Source organism: Diachasma alloeum, unplaced genomic scaffold (assembly GCF_001412515.2).
Source record: "Diachasma alloeum isolate Michigan unplaced genomic scaffold, Dall2.0 Dall_scaffold_00276, whole genome shotgun sequence".
Taxonomy (NCBI): domain Eukaryota; kingdom Metazoa; phylum Arthropoda; class Insecta; order Hymenoptera; family Braconidae; genus Diachasma; species Diachasma alloeum.
In genome coordinates this window covers 1,213,396-1,230,625 of record NW_021680415.1, presented here as the reverse complement: position 1 = coordinate 1,230,625, position 17,230 = coordinate 1,213,396, and the positions used below count along the sequence as shown (strand labels likewise).

Below are 17,230 nucleotides of genomic sequence, written 5' to 3'. Positions count from 1 at the left end.
AGGCGAGGATCTCGATATTTGTCGAAATACTATTTACAAGAGAATTCCACAACGGGTTTTTTTAAAGGATGTTTATCCATTTCCCGAAAATTTAATTTTTCAATGTGCAAGGAAAATGTTTTCAATTTTCTGACAGCGTAGGATTCATTCCTAAAATTCTTCTTCTAAATATTTAGAAATTTTTTAATTTTCATTCCAAATACGTTATGGATATTCATCGGGACACGTCTATATATTTTTTCCTCCCATTCCCATCTTATCATGAATCATATGGACTTCCAGATTTCGGCAACCAATTAAAAAGAGATGAATAAATAGAATGTGCTTCAGCCATTTCTCCCTGATTGATTGACTTCTCCATTCTTTAATGTTTGAAGAATCCGCACTCCATCAGTTGAACTTTATTATCGAGGTCGTAAAAATCTTTGATGATGAATTCAATAGCTGATTGACGATGAGGGGTCATGCATATTCATCCTGAATGTAAGTTTATTTTCTTGTATGTGAAGAATCAGGGCCGGTTCTATTGGGAATTGGAGCGATGATGAGCTCCTCGAGATTTCTCTCTTTACGGGGTAACCCACTAGAGGTACCTACGTCAGTCCCTCCTGGATGATGACGTCATTCAACGGCATCCGGAGACGTGATAGGATCGGGTGCGCCCCTGGCGCAGCATCTAAGGGGTGGGATTTGGGATTCTTTATTCTCTTGGAACTCTCCATCACAATTTAGTTATTATCACGTCATTATTCGCCTCGGTTCAGTGAATTATTGAATTATCAGTTCATTTAATTTAAATTTAAAATAGTTAGAATTGAACAATTTTTTTTACATGATTGAGGTATATTCCAAGACAATACCACCCGAATGTTATTGAGTTTTTCCATCTTCATGTGTTGTTGATGTAGGCAACAATAACTGTTTTAATCAAATAAGAAATTATTTATTATTAGGGGGCGACGCCCCCTGCTCGCCAACCACGGGGGGCTTAGCCCGCTTCGCTCACCCCCCAATCTTCTTATTAAATAAGAAATTGTTTTTTAACGAAGCGGCTGCGCCTCCTGTTCGCTTTGCTCGCCAACCACGGGGGGCTTAGCCCCCCCCCCCGCTCGCCTCGCTCACTCCACCAATCTTCTTATCAAATGAGAAATTATTTGTTAACGAGGGGGCTTCGCCTCCCACGCGCTTTGCTCACTGACCCCCAAACGTCCCATCAAATAAGGAATTATTTGTTAACGAGGGGACTTAGCCCCCCTGCTCGCTTTGCTCGACAATCCGGGGGTCTTAGCCCCCGCCCAAGTCGTTCACTCTCCCAATTTTTTTATCAGGAAAGAAATTACTTGTTAACGAGAGGGCTTCGCCCGTTGCTCACTTCGCTCACCAACGGGGGGGGGGCTTAGCCCCCCGCTGATCTCGTTAGGTTTTCGTATTACATAGAAAAAAAATTGATAGAATGATTTCCTTCCTTTGAAAAATTGAGATTTTTATCATTTACAAAAGGCTCCAACCAACACCTTTTGTCGTAAGAGCCAAACATTCATTTTTCCATTTGACGTTGATTGTTGCGGATGAAAACCATTGCCAACTACTCCCCTCTGCACCATTCCATTCGAATTCAATCTGTTATTTGAACGGAGATACGCAACATTTGGCGATTTTCACATAATAATTTATAAAAACAAAATCAATAATTAAATGCTGAAAAAAAACAATTCTCCATCTCATTGAATTTTCGGATAATTGTTGGTGGTTTTTAAGAATTGTTTATTTGAAAATAAACTTTCTAAGGATAGAGCTTCTTTAATAAAATCATTTACTCCTGCGGATTTTAATCATCGGATGTCCATTAGGGGACGTAATAATAATTTTAGGTCTTTTTGTGTTCTGCTCTTTGTTGATAAAAGAGAGAATCGATTATTACGAAACAAGTGGGGGATTGAAATTCCGCTGGCCTTCCATCGCTGCAGTCTTTTGGCACTCGAGAATTTCTCCCCAGAAATGACTTGACGATGCAACTATACACCCTTGAGAGGGTAGTGGTGGCGTCCAACTTTATTTCCAGCGGTGGCTCGAGTATTTCCAGTCAACCACTCGACTATTCCCGTTACTCCACAACGAGAACATTCGATGGCCCAGTGACGTCAGGCACCACTTTGAAGTTTACTACTTTGTCGTATTATTGTTTATTGATCTTTATAGAATTGAGTTCATTTGAATGGGTAAATTTTTTGATTGTGGGAAAGGTCGAATGGTCAATTTAGGCTGGGGAGCGAGATAAAAAGGTCATGAACATTTTTTCATTCGTTGATTTTTTATGGTTCTCAAAGAATGATTGATTTTTCGAAAAATTAATTTTTTATTAAAAATTGTCAATCTCCAAAAAATGGAATTGTTCAATTATGTATGAATCTCCTCCAATTTATGCAATTTCTTTCCCATATTTTGGAAACGTTCAGAAAAAAACAAAAAAAGTGGAAAAATCTGGGAGACGGCTTGAAAAATTTATTCATTTTATAACAAATAGCCAAAACGAGTTGAAGGTGATCGGAAAAGGATAAATAATTTTAAGAGATGTTTGAAAATACGAGGTGGAGACGCCGCCATCTTTGAAGCCCCTCGCGGCAGGATGAGGAGGTATCCAAGCAAAATGGCGGCGTTCACCCCTCTCAACCACCTCGAATTTTTGAACATTTCTTAAAATTATTTGTTCTCTCCATATCACCTGCAACTCGTTTTATCCAGTTTCTAGAACATAAATCTATTTTTCAAACCATCTTTCTGATTTTCAATCTTCCTTTTGGCCGGGAATTTATGGTGCAACGTTTCTTCCGCATTTCAGGAGTTTTAATTTATTCTTGAAGCGTCTTAAATGTATTCTCAGAGAAATTTCACTGGAATACTTTTTTTTAGTACTTTTTTCTCTGTGCATCATGAATTGTTCACTCTGAAAGGACCAGACACGTCGGGAAAATGACAGGACCGGAAAGTCGAAGAATTGAATTTGGAGAATATCTTATCCGACGTGATCGTGGCCTCGGTGGAATTAGATTGTCCCAAGTCTCTCCTTCTCGACGTGCTTTTTTCGCGTACGTCAGCCGACAATGGAGGGACCCAGATACAACTAGGAAACAAGTACGGTAGGTCACAACATGGTATGAAGAGTGTCGAGAAAACTAGAGGGGGGAAGAAAAAAGAATCGAGGAGATTTCGGGGGTAGTTTGGAGTGACGATGCACGATAAGCACGCTCGTTCCTCTTTCATGACCTGATGGGTAGACAAATCAGGGAGCAAAGGCATTACACTTGTGCCATTTTGTTAATTGCTAACTATATTTTTTTAGTTGTTAAGAAATTTTGATTTGTTAAAAATTTAACAAATTAATGAAAAGGTTTCATGTCTCTTCAAAGCATAAAAATTATTTGAAACTCAATTTTGATTCAGTTATTCCATGAAAATTAATAAAAATAGCGAAATTTCTGGTAATTATGTTCGGGAATTTTCAATGCATTGAAAATTCGGCCCAATTTGGCAGCGGATATTCATGTTTTGATGAAAAATTCTAGTAAGTTTGGCAATTCTGGTCTTCCTGCCGCTCAAAAATGAAGAATTTCATTGAATTTTTAGTGAAATTTGAAATTTCATGTTTTTTTCTCCCCAAATCGATTTGATAGGATGAAAATTACCAGTCAATTTTCACTCTTAAAAATTTACGCTGAAATTTCCGGCAAACTCAGAAATTTTTATCACATTGTGGTTCCACTGGAATTCCAAGGAATTTTGTTTTTGAAAAATAAAAATTTTACGGAAAAATCAATTGATACTGTCAATTGTAGTTCAATTATTCCATGAAAATTGATTGAAATCAGGAAAATTCAATTCATTTTCAATGAATTGACAAAATTATGTCAAAATTAAAAAAAATTGTGGCTGAAATTTTCGGTACACCTCTTGCACATTCTTATCACATTATAGTTCCACTGAAATATCAGTTTTCTCCAACACAGTTCAATCCAAAACGCAAAACAACTCATTTCTATAGATAAAACTCACACGAAGAAAGTAAACAAAAAGCGCCATTTTTTTGAACGTTTCCTTTGGATATTTTATTAAAATATACATTTCATCCAAAATACAAAAGAAAAGAAATTAAAGAAAAAATATATGTACAATATTTAATGCTCAAACAGATATGTTTTTTCGTTCTCCAGTATTTCCTTTTTTTCGTTGTGAAAGTTAATTACAATTATAACAACGGTAGTAAGTTTGGATACAAATTATATCGTTAGATGATGCCGATGATATGGGAGGAAATATCACTACAATTAACAATAAATGTTATTGATAATAACAATGAAGAACTTTTCATAATCGTTCATAGATTGGTGGCATTTGTTTTTTGTTTATAACGGTGCGTCGAAAATAATAATAATAGGAAATTGTTGTCAGGCAAGCTGTTTCACAGTGTGCGTTTACCTAATTAAACTGAGCGTCAATTAATTTTGTGACTCACTGGCTTTCTCAATGATAATTGTGTCTCGCGAGAAAGAAATTTCCTAATTTTATACAATTTATCAGCTAATGTAAATAGCTTCGCCGATGTTACCTGCCACTGAAAGACGACAAAATATATTAAATATTAAAGCAAATAATTTAGCAGTCAAATGTTAAACAGAGAGTCAAATAAATTTTCGTTAGATCTTCTCTCACGTACTAATTTCAATAGTTTATCAATTTTTATTGTTCAACAACTCGTGATGTGACGTGAAATATTTCCAACAGTCAGATCAATTTTTATAATAATTTTTCAAACATGAATTGTTCCACTTTTTTTTTCTAACAGTTATCGCCAGAGTTTTGCACTTGATTTTCCATTAGTTTCTCTGATATGATTCAACAATTATCTGTCAAAGGCACTCTCGACAATTGGACACTTGTTCCATCTCCTCTGAATTTAAAAACGTTTGTTTATTCAATCAACGAAATGATATGTCTGTTCATAGCTTCAACACTGAAAAAACTTCCTGTGAATTAAATTGAATAGAGAGAATTGAAAGAATTAACTAACGAAAGACTCGGTCTACTGATGATACGAGTGAAAATAGTTGGATCGAGGTGTTCAAATGATTCATTACCTCACAATTAAAATGGACAAATTCATTAAATAATTTCACGTGTACGTGCACACGAGGCCAACGACACGATGTCTCTCCCCCATTGTTTCATAATTTATCAATTAAATACAATCCCTCAAATACTCATGATTTTGTTTTAAATAAAATCTACAGTTTCTTTAAATATTCTCTACGAGAAGAATCAATTTTCAAAAAATTCAAATTTCCATACATCACTCAACAACGTTTGTCCTTCATTTATCTCCATCGAGCTTCGTTTCAACTATTTACACAATTTTTCGCCCTCTTCCTAACTGCCTATTGCACTCAGTTGTTAATAATTTGATATGCAAGTGGGCGCGAAACGATCAATCGCCAGAATCCAATTGATCTCTAAAAATATTTATAATATACGAATTTCCGGAAATGACGCATTTCCAAATGAAACTACCAATAAATTAATCACCGAACTTGAATTGTCATTTCAAATTCACGAAACAGAAAATACGTATTGATATGAACTGTCAGTCAATCGAAAATTTAGTCTCCAGGCCATTAAAATGAACATCTCAGTTGATCGAGCTGAACGAGCCAGCTGGACTTGAGCATCACCAGCCCCACGAAATCACTCGCACTCTCTCGTTTATAATTTTTTAAAAAATTCATGATATGGTATTAATTGACTGTGACTACTTAACGATGTCGCGTGCCAAGTGTAATCGCCTTCAGCGTGAGAGAGGAAGCGAAGGACGACAACTAGGCCGAGCTCAATTCATCTCCTTCTTCTTCAGCATCGTTGATTTATTTAGTCAATGCAAAACGCATGCACTGAATTTGTGCCAGTTTTTTTGTTGCACTTGACGCGTGTCGATGAGCGCTTGCTATTGCGTGAACAATGATCCGTGAGATTATTCACTTTGTGTAACGAATTTTACTCTGGAACAGGATAAACATGGCACGGAATTAGATGAGAAAGTATTAATGGGGGATAGAAAATTTCAACAGTTCTTTGAGCACTCATTAAATTCTTCGGCTCCACTAGTTGCGGGAACCTTTTACTTTCCTGCAGTTACTAGACCAGAAATGGAAGGGGTGGGGGAGACTGACCAACTTGGTTTGCTCGCGAATTTTGTAATTGAGGTTTTTTCGGGGGATAGCTTCTGCTGTGATATGCATTGTTTTTTCGATCATAAGATAGTATTTATGTTTAGGAATCTTTTGTTGTTTAAAATGTATCACCTGAGACTTTGATTCAATTAATGTTGAGGAAATGATAAATTTTTTTAGAGTTTCATCCCTTTTGAATGCTCGCGGTTTGAGGAAGTACACTGAGAGAAAAACGAACAAGTTTAGCTCAAACAAATCTTGTTTGGGCTAACAAAATCGTTATTTGAAAATTGCCAAAAAAATAATTGTTTGGTTCGAATTTGGCAGTCTCAGACATCAATAATTGCATTGCTTTCAACAACAACGAAAAGTTTGGCTCAAGGGGCAGATCATTTATACCAGACGGTGCCTTTTCAGGACAAAAATATCTGTCACAAAGGGAAGTTTATCAAGAACTATTTAGCCCCTAAGTTACAAGATTGTCATATCATTATTTCATATAAGAATTCGTTTTTTGTCTGTGATTATTGAATAGCCGAAACGACAAACTACTATCCCTCGTTTCAAAAAAATTAGCATTTGCCGCAAATGATGCATTCTGATGATATCACTTGTGTTTTATTTCTATATTTATGCGTTGAACTATCGTTCTATATTTATCATACTACGAATACTGTTAATGTTAGGGACAGGGGGCCTTCTAGATAATGTTGTCACAAATCTAGGGCTTATTCAATGAACATTAATTTCTTGTTGTCAGTACAATGCCTTCTAGAACCCCAAGTTCTTTCAAGTCAGTAACTTGATTCAGGAAGTTACACACCAAAAAAAAATAAAGCTTTATTTTGAAACTTATGATCTGAAATTGGGACTTTTAAAAGTCTCAAATTGAGATTTTGAAATGTCTTAAATTGAGATTTTTAGAACTCAAAGAACAATTTCAAGTCGAGCTCCGAAAGTCTTAACTTAAGACATTCAAAAGTCTCAAATTGAAACCTTAACATGTTGCCGACCCATGCGATTGTGAGCGCTTGATTTCAAAATTGATTGCTTCCAAATCTATGAAGAATAACTTGATCAGTCAAACAAAATTGTAAACCGGAATAGCTTCAATTAGATACCGATTCTACAACTTTCCACTCCCTAGAAATAATCGAATTCGAGTCGTACTGAGCGCACTACGCTCGATAACAGAAGGGCCCCTCCGTGAGGGGTTAAAATTCTCAAATTGACTTTCGAACCTGTCAACTCAAGATTCTTTAACTTCAACCCGCGCCTTTTGAAAATCCTACTTTGAAACCTTTGAAATCTTAAAGCAAGGAATTATTATTTTTTATATAAACTTTTCATCTCAATGCAAAATAAATGACTCACCCCTTCACTCCACCGCGAACCCACAAGTCTCCTCAACAGCCTGCGTGAGTTTATCCAGCATCTTCTGATAGCAAGGATAGCTCTGTGGTATATCAATCCTATTAAAACAAGTATGCGCCTTGGGTAGGTTCTCACTGGGTGCATCCACCGCATGAATGGTGAACAACCTAGGTCCAGCAGCACCCGTGGACCCTTGGAGGGCCTTGAAGCCCTGCAGAGGAACCCTCGAGCTCCCCGTGACGAACTGCAAAAGTCTCGCCCGCATCTCCTCCCCGTAGGACTCCACAATCTGCCAGAACCACTTGACCACCGGTGTATCCGGGGTGCAGTGCTTCAGCCTCGTGTGCGTCTTCCAGTCGTTAATGTCAATGGTCCCCAGACCCCCGATCACCAGCTCGAGCTCCCTCTCGTCGAAGGGCCTCAGCAGTTGCGGGGGTATCAGCTCGTGAAAGCCCTTCTGCAGGGCCAGGAACTGCTGCTCAATTCCCCTCATAAACCGGTAGTTAACGTAAAGCCTGACATACTCCCTCTTATTCTCCTCAGTCACAGTTATGTCCTTGCCCCCAGGCTTTAACTCGTGATTTCTGAGAACGCCGAAGCTACTGTGCTCCACCGAGAAAGCAGCATCCAATACCTATAATGATTTTAAGCATCCTTTGTAAAAATAAAGCATCGAACGAATGGAGAATGTAAGAAAGTAAAAATGGAGAAAGTAAGGCGGTTTTCATGAGTACAATCGTCTTGCGCCGGATTTTTATGGAGCCCAAAAGAGGATTGTATATCATTCTATGAAACACGAATAAACGGATCATAATTGTCCAAATCACTTAGGTCAGAGGAAAATAGAATAATTCAACTTTCTTAATATTGCATTTACTAAGGTTTTCTTGGAACAAAGTTGATTAGAATTAATAGCTACATGGAAAGAAATTTTCTAGTACGAGTACTGGAAAAAATCACAATCCACCAGCTGTGAAAAATTCTAGTGCTGTTAAGGCAAAATTTCTTGGTATTTCTGGTAAAATTTCTGGGGATTTCTGTGAAATTTTCACAGAAATACGGGGGAAAATTCGCGTTTTCCCCAATAAAATTTCTCTCCGTGTAGAATTATCAGATTATCTCACATTTTTGACGTTAAGAATAGGAGATTCTGAATGGAATATAGTGAAAATGATGATCGATTTTTTCACTTTGAACAAATAATATTAATATCCAAATACAAAATTTATGATATGAATGAAAAGAAGCTGTGACTCAATATTTCAAATGAAGTTTTAATTTTTAATTTGGTTGAAAACACGAGTTGGCAGTATTCTAAGCACGGCATTATATTGATGAGATGAACAACAGATTAATTGAATTACCGTGTGATCTAAATAAAAATTGATACCAGTGTGGGCACGCACTTCTACCAGAGTACCAACAAACATTGAATTCCAGAAATTTACACTCTGAAGTGTGTTCTAGAAGGAGTTGAATTGTAATTATGATTAAAATCTTATTCAGTGAGCGTAGGAACTAGAACATGAGCAAATCATTTACTGTGATATGAAAATTTAACAGTTGGTAAATTGGGACATGATTCTCATGGGTCGTAGTGCTTTTTGCAATGAGAATGATTATAAACAATTAATTGAAAAAAGGGATATCGAATCTAACAGGAAAAAGGGCATCAACGCCGGTAGTTCTGTCATAATCCTGCCCAATGATCCTCCATAAAAAAATTGGTGAAATAATATATTAAAAAATACTCTATCATTCTACAGTGTAATAATATACAATATATATATACCACCCGTGGGACGTTTACGAATGATTATTCATACTAATCTTTATATTGAATTTCATTAACTTCTGATTCTGAAGGTTTCACATTTCGATATCCAATACAAAAAACCCCATCATCACTGAAGATGTGGACATGACCGTCATGCGACGTCATATTTATTTTGGTCATGATTGAAGTAATTTGCCACTGTCACTACTATTTAGACAGATTATGACGGTCACATAGAGTCTATGTCACCACCAAAAAAGTAAAATTAAGGAGTCATTATGAAATTTCGAAAACGCGACGTTTCTATTGCTATTAGTGGTGGAATGTGAAGGTCACATGAGATTTGTGTCACAAAAGAGTCATAAAATAGAGCAGCTATCATGAAATTTTGAATACTCTGACATTGTTACTTCTATTTAGATGGAATGATAGTCACACAGAATTTGTGTCAGAAAATTGACGAGTGACCGTGATCTATTCACTTGGAACATGACCGTTGTATGTTAATGCCTTCATAAATTGGTCCTGTGATGAGGGCAGAAAATCTCAATAACATGAAAATGCGAGCCAAAGTAATTTAGAATTTTTTCCGGAAATCCATAGAGACTAATTTAGATGCTATTCTCTTAGGATACACGTTAGCCAACCTAAAACTAGGGATGGGCGATGTTTGTCGATTAATCGAAAACATAGATTTTTCATGGCCAAACATCGATGTTTCTGACCAAGCTAACAAAATTTTTCGTTTTTATTGTCGAAGAATAATGCTGTTGATTGAGAATAAACAAAATAATAATTCATCCGCAATCAGAAGTAATTATTTTCTACAGTATGTATGTTATAAATGATAAGTGAACGTCCAGTTGTCCATTGGTTTTATAAATTAGAACAAAAATTTCAATTTTCAACAATTATTGCAGCTAACGGAAAATATTCAATATATTTTCTTCAATTAATCAAAAACCCTGTTTCGAGATTCAAAATTTAATTCTCCAGCAGTACTTATCATTGAACGTAAGTTCCTCGAGAAAAAAAAAATATAAAAAAAAATTTTTTTCTCCTGTATAATAAGAAAGTCATCGATTTTTTTATGAATCGATGTTTTCTCCTGAAAAATGGATTCGCAACATCGATGTTTTTTAACACATCGCCCATCGCTACCTAAAACTACTTCAAGTACTACCCACCCCATCAATACTGTTCTCCAGCATCCACGTGAGACTCCTGTGCAGCTCGGGATCGACCCCCTCAATATCACTCAGCGTGATCCCCTTATTCAGCAGCATCTTGTAGAAGGGAGTGGTGAACCCCCCGTCGACATGATGCCCGTGAAAAACCGCGATGCCAATGATCCTCCCCGCAAAATGGAAATACGACAGATGCTCAGGATTGATCCCCGAGTCGGGATTGATCTGCAGCGTGTAGTTGTCGTCCCGCGAGTACTGAAACAGCCCGTACTGTGGGTTCAGCATCTCGTGCGACAGCAGGTACAGCCACTCCCTGGCAACCCCGCCGTAGTCGAGGCCCTCCTCCCCCCTGAACTTCACCATCAGACGCTTCCGCATGTCCTTCGGCCGCATCTTCATGATGATGCGGTACGACTCCTCGAAGATCTCGTTGCGAGACACCTCGAGACGACAGTGACCACTCTGGGGTTGAAGGGCATTCAGCTCGGCTCTGAGGCACTTCAGCTTCGCTACTAGATCGCGCTTGTACTTCGGCAGGAGTTCGCTCTCCATGAGCTCCTTAGGAAGGTCGGAAATCGTCTGGGGCGGCGTCTCCGTCGGCGAGTTGTTGTTGGTTATCGTCCGGTTCGTTTGGTTCGCGTTCGGCGTCACGGCTATCGGCTCTGTGTTGTCCGCTCTTGGGGTCGAGGTGTTACCGGGTTGGTTACCACCGCTGCTCTGTCGCTTCAGGATGTTGTTTATTATTTGCGTTGAGAGACGGGGGTCTGTGAACTGGGTTGTCCGGTTGTTGTGGTCCACGAAGTAGACTCGACCACTCGGGGTTTGACGCATCTCCCAGCCGCTGGGGAGCGGGCCGAGCTCGTTAGCCAGCTCGTTGGCTGGAAGGTCTCGCGGAATTCGCGGGTCGTGCCAGGTCGAGGCACCACTGGGCACGTGGTAGAAGTAGACCTGACCCTGTTGGGTCTGGCGCATCTCGTAGCCTCGGGGGAGATCCGTTGGCTGCGGCTCTGGCCTTCGCTCCCCCGAATTTCGGTTCCTGTTCGGCCGGCTCGGACGTCGCGGTTGGCTGTTCGGACGATTTCCGCTTTGATTCGCGTTTTGGTCTTCGGGGTTTCGCGGACGTCGCTCGCGCGCGGAGGGAGGTGTTGTGTTGCGCGTGTTCTGGGTCTGGGTGGGGGTGTTGCGGGGGGTGTTTTGCGCGGAGTTTTCGCGGCTGGGGGTTCGCGTTGGGGTACCGTCGTTCCAGGTGTCGGGGGGACGCGGCTGGGGGGGACTGTCCGTTTGACCAGCTGGCGAACCGCTGCTGCTGGGGGACGTTGGCGCGCTGTTTGCGAGCGCTGGGGGCTCCGGGGTGGTCGGGATTATTGCCGTGGTCGGACTGCAACACGGAAGTGAAGGGGGTTAACGGTTCAGTGGGAATGACGGGGTGGGGGCGTAATTTTGGGAAGCGTTCCGATGGTTGGGACCAAGTAATATCACAAACATGCGTTCTTGAGCTGAGGATATTGATTGGTAGGGAGGAGTGGGGAAAAATGGACAGTTTTGACTTTTTTGCTTTCGAATGGATGTTACTGACTCGTTTTTACTGAAAATGTAAGTTAGTTGAGGAATTCTCGTCTTCTTGCGGCTCAAAACTTTCGAATTTCATTGAATTTTCCGTGAAATTGACATTGGCTAGAAAATTTCGTTATCTCCCTTAGATTCGGAGATATTTCTCGAAGACTCGACTCGACTACATCGACTTGAACCGTTACCGATTTGCTAATGAAATGTCAATGGGTCACTGAATCGTTAATAAAATGGAATAGATTTTTTTTTCTCTATGGAAATGATAGTTTTCCCTTTTCTGATCAGGCTAGACTGACCAGAATTGATAAACTTTCTTCTGAATCATGAACATGGAAAAAGTCAAAAGTGTAGGTTCACGGAAGTGAAGGGGGTTAACGGTTGAGTGGGAATGATGAATTGGGGATGGTAATTTTGGGAATCGTTCCGATGGATGGAACAAAGTAATACAAAAAACATAAGTTGCGACGATGAGGAAAGTCGGAAATAAGGAGATGAGGTTATTCCTTTTATTTTGTATTTCAGAAATGCCTGGAGGTTTTCCTTTGCATGAATTCTGTATTCATTCAATACGAAAGTCCCGGATTCATGATTCACTGGGTCGAAACCTTTAGTATTTTCAGTCATTTCCTCATCTCCTGACGCACAGAATTGATTTCAGGAGCCAAGAAATTCGTATTTTATCGCAGTCTTCATGTTCAAGTCATGAATACTTGACAAAATTCTGGCCCCAAACGATCTGTCCTTAAAAGATTACTTGGCTCAAGAAATTAGATTTGTGATATTAGGTCGTCTTTTCAGTCCTTGTGATTGAAAGGGTTTTCGGAAAATAATAGAATAGAACACTTCAGTTAATTTGTACGTACTTTACAATTTTACATCTACACAAGCTATACAAAAGATTCGAAATATCTGAAAATTCGAACAGAATTGTGAATTTTTCAATTCGATTCCAATGAACTCCGGCTTAATGTCTTTCTTGCGACATTTTCCATCAAATTACAAATACTAACAACTCTTACTACCGAAAACTTCATTCTCTTTGTAAAAAATAAAATTGTAAAATCTTGAGAAAGACTTCCGGTGACTCAATAGAGAACGTTTGAAGGACCAAAATAATCCCAATCACATTCAAATACAATAAACTACGACTCATATTTCATTTATTTCGTTAAAGTTGAAGCCCGTTCTATTAAATTACTATAATATCACTGAATATTCATCAAGTCCATGAATTCCACCCAGAGGTACATCCGGAGGAATAATCTATTCGAATTCAGTAAACTTCATTTGAGCCGAATAAATGGGTTTATTTGCACCTCGTGAAAAAATCGTTTACTCAAACTCAAACGTGATTTTTACCTGTTTCATTCTCGTCAACTAAATCGTTCATTAGTTAGGAATGAAATCATGTTTCAAACTGAAAACTATAAAGTTATTATTAATGTAATAATCCTTCATTTGGATCAACCAAATTGTTTATTCCAGTCTAATGCAAAATTGATTTGGAATTGATTAATTATTTACTTCACCTAATGTTTTAATTATCCCAAATGAACAAAAAAAATTCAAATGAGTTTCATTAGCTTCTCAGGATGTCAAAATGAACTCAATTTTTGTATTAAAAATATTCCAAAAACCCTTTCTCCTTTCATGGACTGTCCAACATACGACAGATATTGCCAATAGATGATGTTATCTCCTACATACCGAGTGTTGGGACGAATCCACTGGGTCGTCCTCGTGTAATGGTTGACGTAATAGAGCCTACCACTCTCAGTTCTTCTCTCTTCCCAACCATCAGGCAGATCGGTAGGACAGCTCAAGTCACCGAGCACATCAACAACAGCATTGTGACCTACCGTGTTGCTAACAGCCCCATTGTGACCGTCTCTAGACAGCAATGAGACGACAATTTGACCTTTGATCACCTCTGTGTCATCAGTGTTTGCTTTACAGAGATCTAGACGCTGATCTGGAGGATAAATGGTTATTAGAGATTTCTCTTTCTATTTATGGAGGGAGATAAGTTGAGATAATTCTTTGAATAAACTTATGAGATTAGATAGATTGGTATTTACATCCAGTATCCTTAAGCCTCTGTATCGTATTTGATAGTATTCTGACACATCCCAGGAAACCACCGCCCTGTTTTTTGTGGATTTTACGGTGATTCCAGACGGATATTGTGATACCTTCGTTTTTGCCGATGTATCTGGAAGAATTTGAGATGTTTGGATAAAGGAACAGTGATTTTTTACTTGAACTCATCCGGAGGAGAAATGCAAAAGACGTTTTTCTAGAAAATTGTACATTCTTAAATTTTTTGAAAATATGAGATTCTTTTAACAATTAAAGTTTTTGGAAGGAAATGTCAGGAAATAGACGAAAATTTCCTCATGTAAAAGGTGGACTTCTCAATTTTTCTTCTAAATCCATTCATATTCAGAATAATTCAACAATTCTCTAGTGAATTACACTAAAATCCACCCCAAAATGCATGAAATGGCGCTCATTATGAGAAAAATCATCAAAATCGAGAAAACTGATATTTATAATGCTCACAAGTCATAATGCTGATTCCACTTTGGATCTAAAGTAGCTTTACAGGTGTCAGTACTGTGACACTGTCCAGACCCATCAACAGTGACTTTAGCAAAAGGATCTGGCAAGCCTGCAACAATCAATACTAATAAATTCGACTGGATCTCTCCAACCACCTCTCAACATCAAAGATTCAATACTCACGGAATAAATCCTTTCTGGCTAGATTCCTGGCGCAGAGAACTGTCGGAAAAAATCCAATACAATTAGGGGAAAACCATGAAGCTGAAACCAGTGAAGTATTCCCCAGCGGAAAATTCAAATCAAGATAATATGCAAGACCCCATAAAACAGATTTATAATCCCCCGAAAATGGGTTTAACCTTTTCCCCTCAATACCCTCATTATCAAGATAACCCTAGATGGAAAGAATTGATTTAGTGGCAGTCTCCGTCATAATCTCATCTCTGCGGAACATAAAATTCTTTCGGTAATGAAAGCATTTCGAAGGAAATTTCAAAAGACATTTTGACCCAAGAGTCAAGCAATTGCATTAAAAATATTATGTACACCGCTAGATTCCCCTGAATCTAATATTCATGTTAAATCTTTCTCTAATTTAAGCTTCACAACAAAACCCACTGTACCCATCATCATATTGACTCAAACACGCGGAAAAAATATGCAAAGCCCCATCAAACAGAACCATAATCCCCCGACAGCAATTTTAACGTTCTCCCCCCCCCCCCATTTCCTTCCCCTCAATTTCCTCATTATAAAGATAACCCGAAAGAATTGCTTTAGTAACAGCCTTCGTCATAATTACATTTCTGCAGAATATAAAATCCTGTCGGCAATGAAAGCATTTAGGAGGAAATTTCAAAATACATTTTCCGGAGGGAGCTTCCTAAGAAATTTAAAAAAATCAATCGAATAAAATCCAATATAATTGGAGCAAAAACATGAAGCTGAAACTAGCGGATATTCAATGCACGCTATTTTGAAAAGCCCAAGGGTCAGATAATTACATTAAAAATATTTGAACATGAGTAATATTTAAAAAAATATATGCTAAACACTATCAAACAGATTCATGATCCCTCGAAAGCAATTTTAACATAAAATCCTGTCGATAACAAAAGGACTTACTAGCAAATTTCAAAAGACATTTTTCTTAGAGAGGTGTTCCTCAGAAATTGACATAATCCTTCCATGTCCTACTGAATCTCATCATTGAGATAATACATCAATGAATAAATGAAAAAATGAGTCAATCAAAGAAAACCCAATGCAATTGGAGCAAAAAAGTGAACTAAATTAGCGGAATAGTCAGTATATGGTGTTTTTAAAATCCCAAGGGCGAAAAAATGACATTAAAAATATTTGAAACCCCCTAGATTCCCCTGAATCTACTCTTCCACCGGCGAGTCTGCCTCTAGCCGCAGCTTCCCCCCAAAACCCGCTATTTACCCATCATCATACTGACTCAAGCACCCGGAAAAAATACGCAAATCCCGATCAAACAGCCTCCTAATCCCCCGAAAACTGCATGAAACACAGCTGATTCCCTTATCAGCTGGAATTTATGGTGCCCCCCGTCGCGTAAACCGAGGGATTAAAAACTCCAAAATTGAGCAACTGTCTTAATTGGCCGAAATGAGTCTAGATTGAATTGTTCTGGTGAAATAAAAACGGCCTCGCCCTCCCAGCGAGCTAGCCCGTGGGGTCCCCCATGCCCACCATAAACCCCCTAATCACTAATCAAACCCATCGAACATCATCGAATAAATCGCGAAAGCCGATGCGCAACGCAGAATTATAATTCATCAAATTCATGGACGTTTAAGGTCACTCTCTACTTGTTTGGCTGTGGGCATGGATTCAATGACGAGGGGGATGACGTCTCTATCAATTGCGGGAGAATTATCGTACTCTCATGAGCCATATTGAAGTTAATGATGGTTAATTTATCAGTTTGATGCACGGCGACTGCGTTTAGAGGGAAAAAATGAGGAATTATTTTAGTTTACTTTCCAAGTGAGAACTTTCACGAGGGGGGGACGAGGTGGAAGTGCATTTGCGGGTGGGGGAGGGAGAGGAGTGTTAACGTCCGCGACGAGTTAATCCTCACGATGATTTCCCAGGGAATGACGAGGATTGAACGATTACTCGGTTTTGGTCGGGGTTAATTGTCTTTGGAGCGCATTGTTGAGTGAAAAAAAGGGAAAAACGCACTTGTTAGGCGTATCTTTGTCGCCCCGTTCCTCCTGCTACCGCCGGGATTCGACATTATTAACACACATTTAATGCACCGTACCGATAATTCGGTACTTCACTGACACTTGTTCACTAATTTGGGCGAAGTTCACTAATTTATTTGGGCGTGAGGAAATGATAAGTGAAGAAAATAAATTGGCAAGCACCCGACGGCGACGACTTGTGAGCGCCGAGGCCCCACACGCAACAACCGAAAACTGGGGGGGATTGGGGAGACAATTGTTTCGGTGGATTCTCATTGAGCGGGTTTGTTTCGGGGGAGGAATCCGATTGGTTGGAGTCTTGCA

The 17,230-nt window shown here is 38.9% G+C and overlaps 1 protein-coding gene across 1 annotated transcript; it reads right to left on the bottom strand.

Moving 5' to 3' along the window:
* Nucleotides 1-4,711: 4,711 nt before the first annotated feature.
* Nucleotides 4,712-17,118, bottom strand: LOC107038008 (E3 ubiquitin-protein ligase SMURF2). Its single transcript, XM_015256871.1, has 8 exons — nt 16,902-17,118; nt 14,871-14,909; nt 14,688-14,796; nt 14,204-14,337; nt 13,833-14,097; nt 10,557-11,934; nt 7,593-8,226; nt 4,712-6,047 (listed from the first exon to the last, which is right to left on the bottom strand). Exons 1-7 carry the CDS (start codon nt 16,954-16,956, stop codon nt 7,597-7,599), a joined length of 2,610 nt encoding a protein of 869 aa, XP_015112357.1. The 5' UTR covers nt 16,957-17,118; the 3' UTR covers nt 4,712-6,047; nt 7,593-7,596.
* Nucleotides 17,119-17,230: the final 112 nt, after the last annotated feature.

Bases quoted from the DNA above. Each gene is read 5' to 3' on its own strand.
- LOC107038008 (XM_015256871.1), bottom strand. From the start codon at position 16,956: ATGTCGAATCCCGGCGGTAGCAGGAGGAACGGGGCGACAAAGATACGC. The intron at 11,935-13,832 runs GTATGTAGGAGA...TCCGTGTTGCAG, and splicing joins TGGATTCGTCCCAACACTCG to TCCGACCACGGCAATAATCC. The intron at 8,227-10,556 runs GTGGGTAGTACT...AAATCATTATAG, and splicing joins TGGAGAACAGTATTGATGGG to GTATTGGATGCTGCTTTCTC.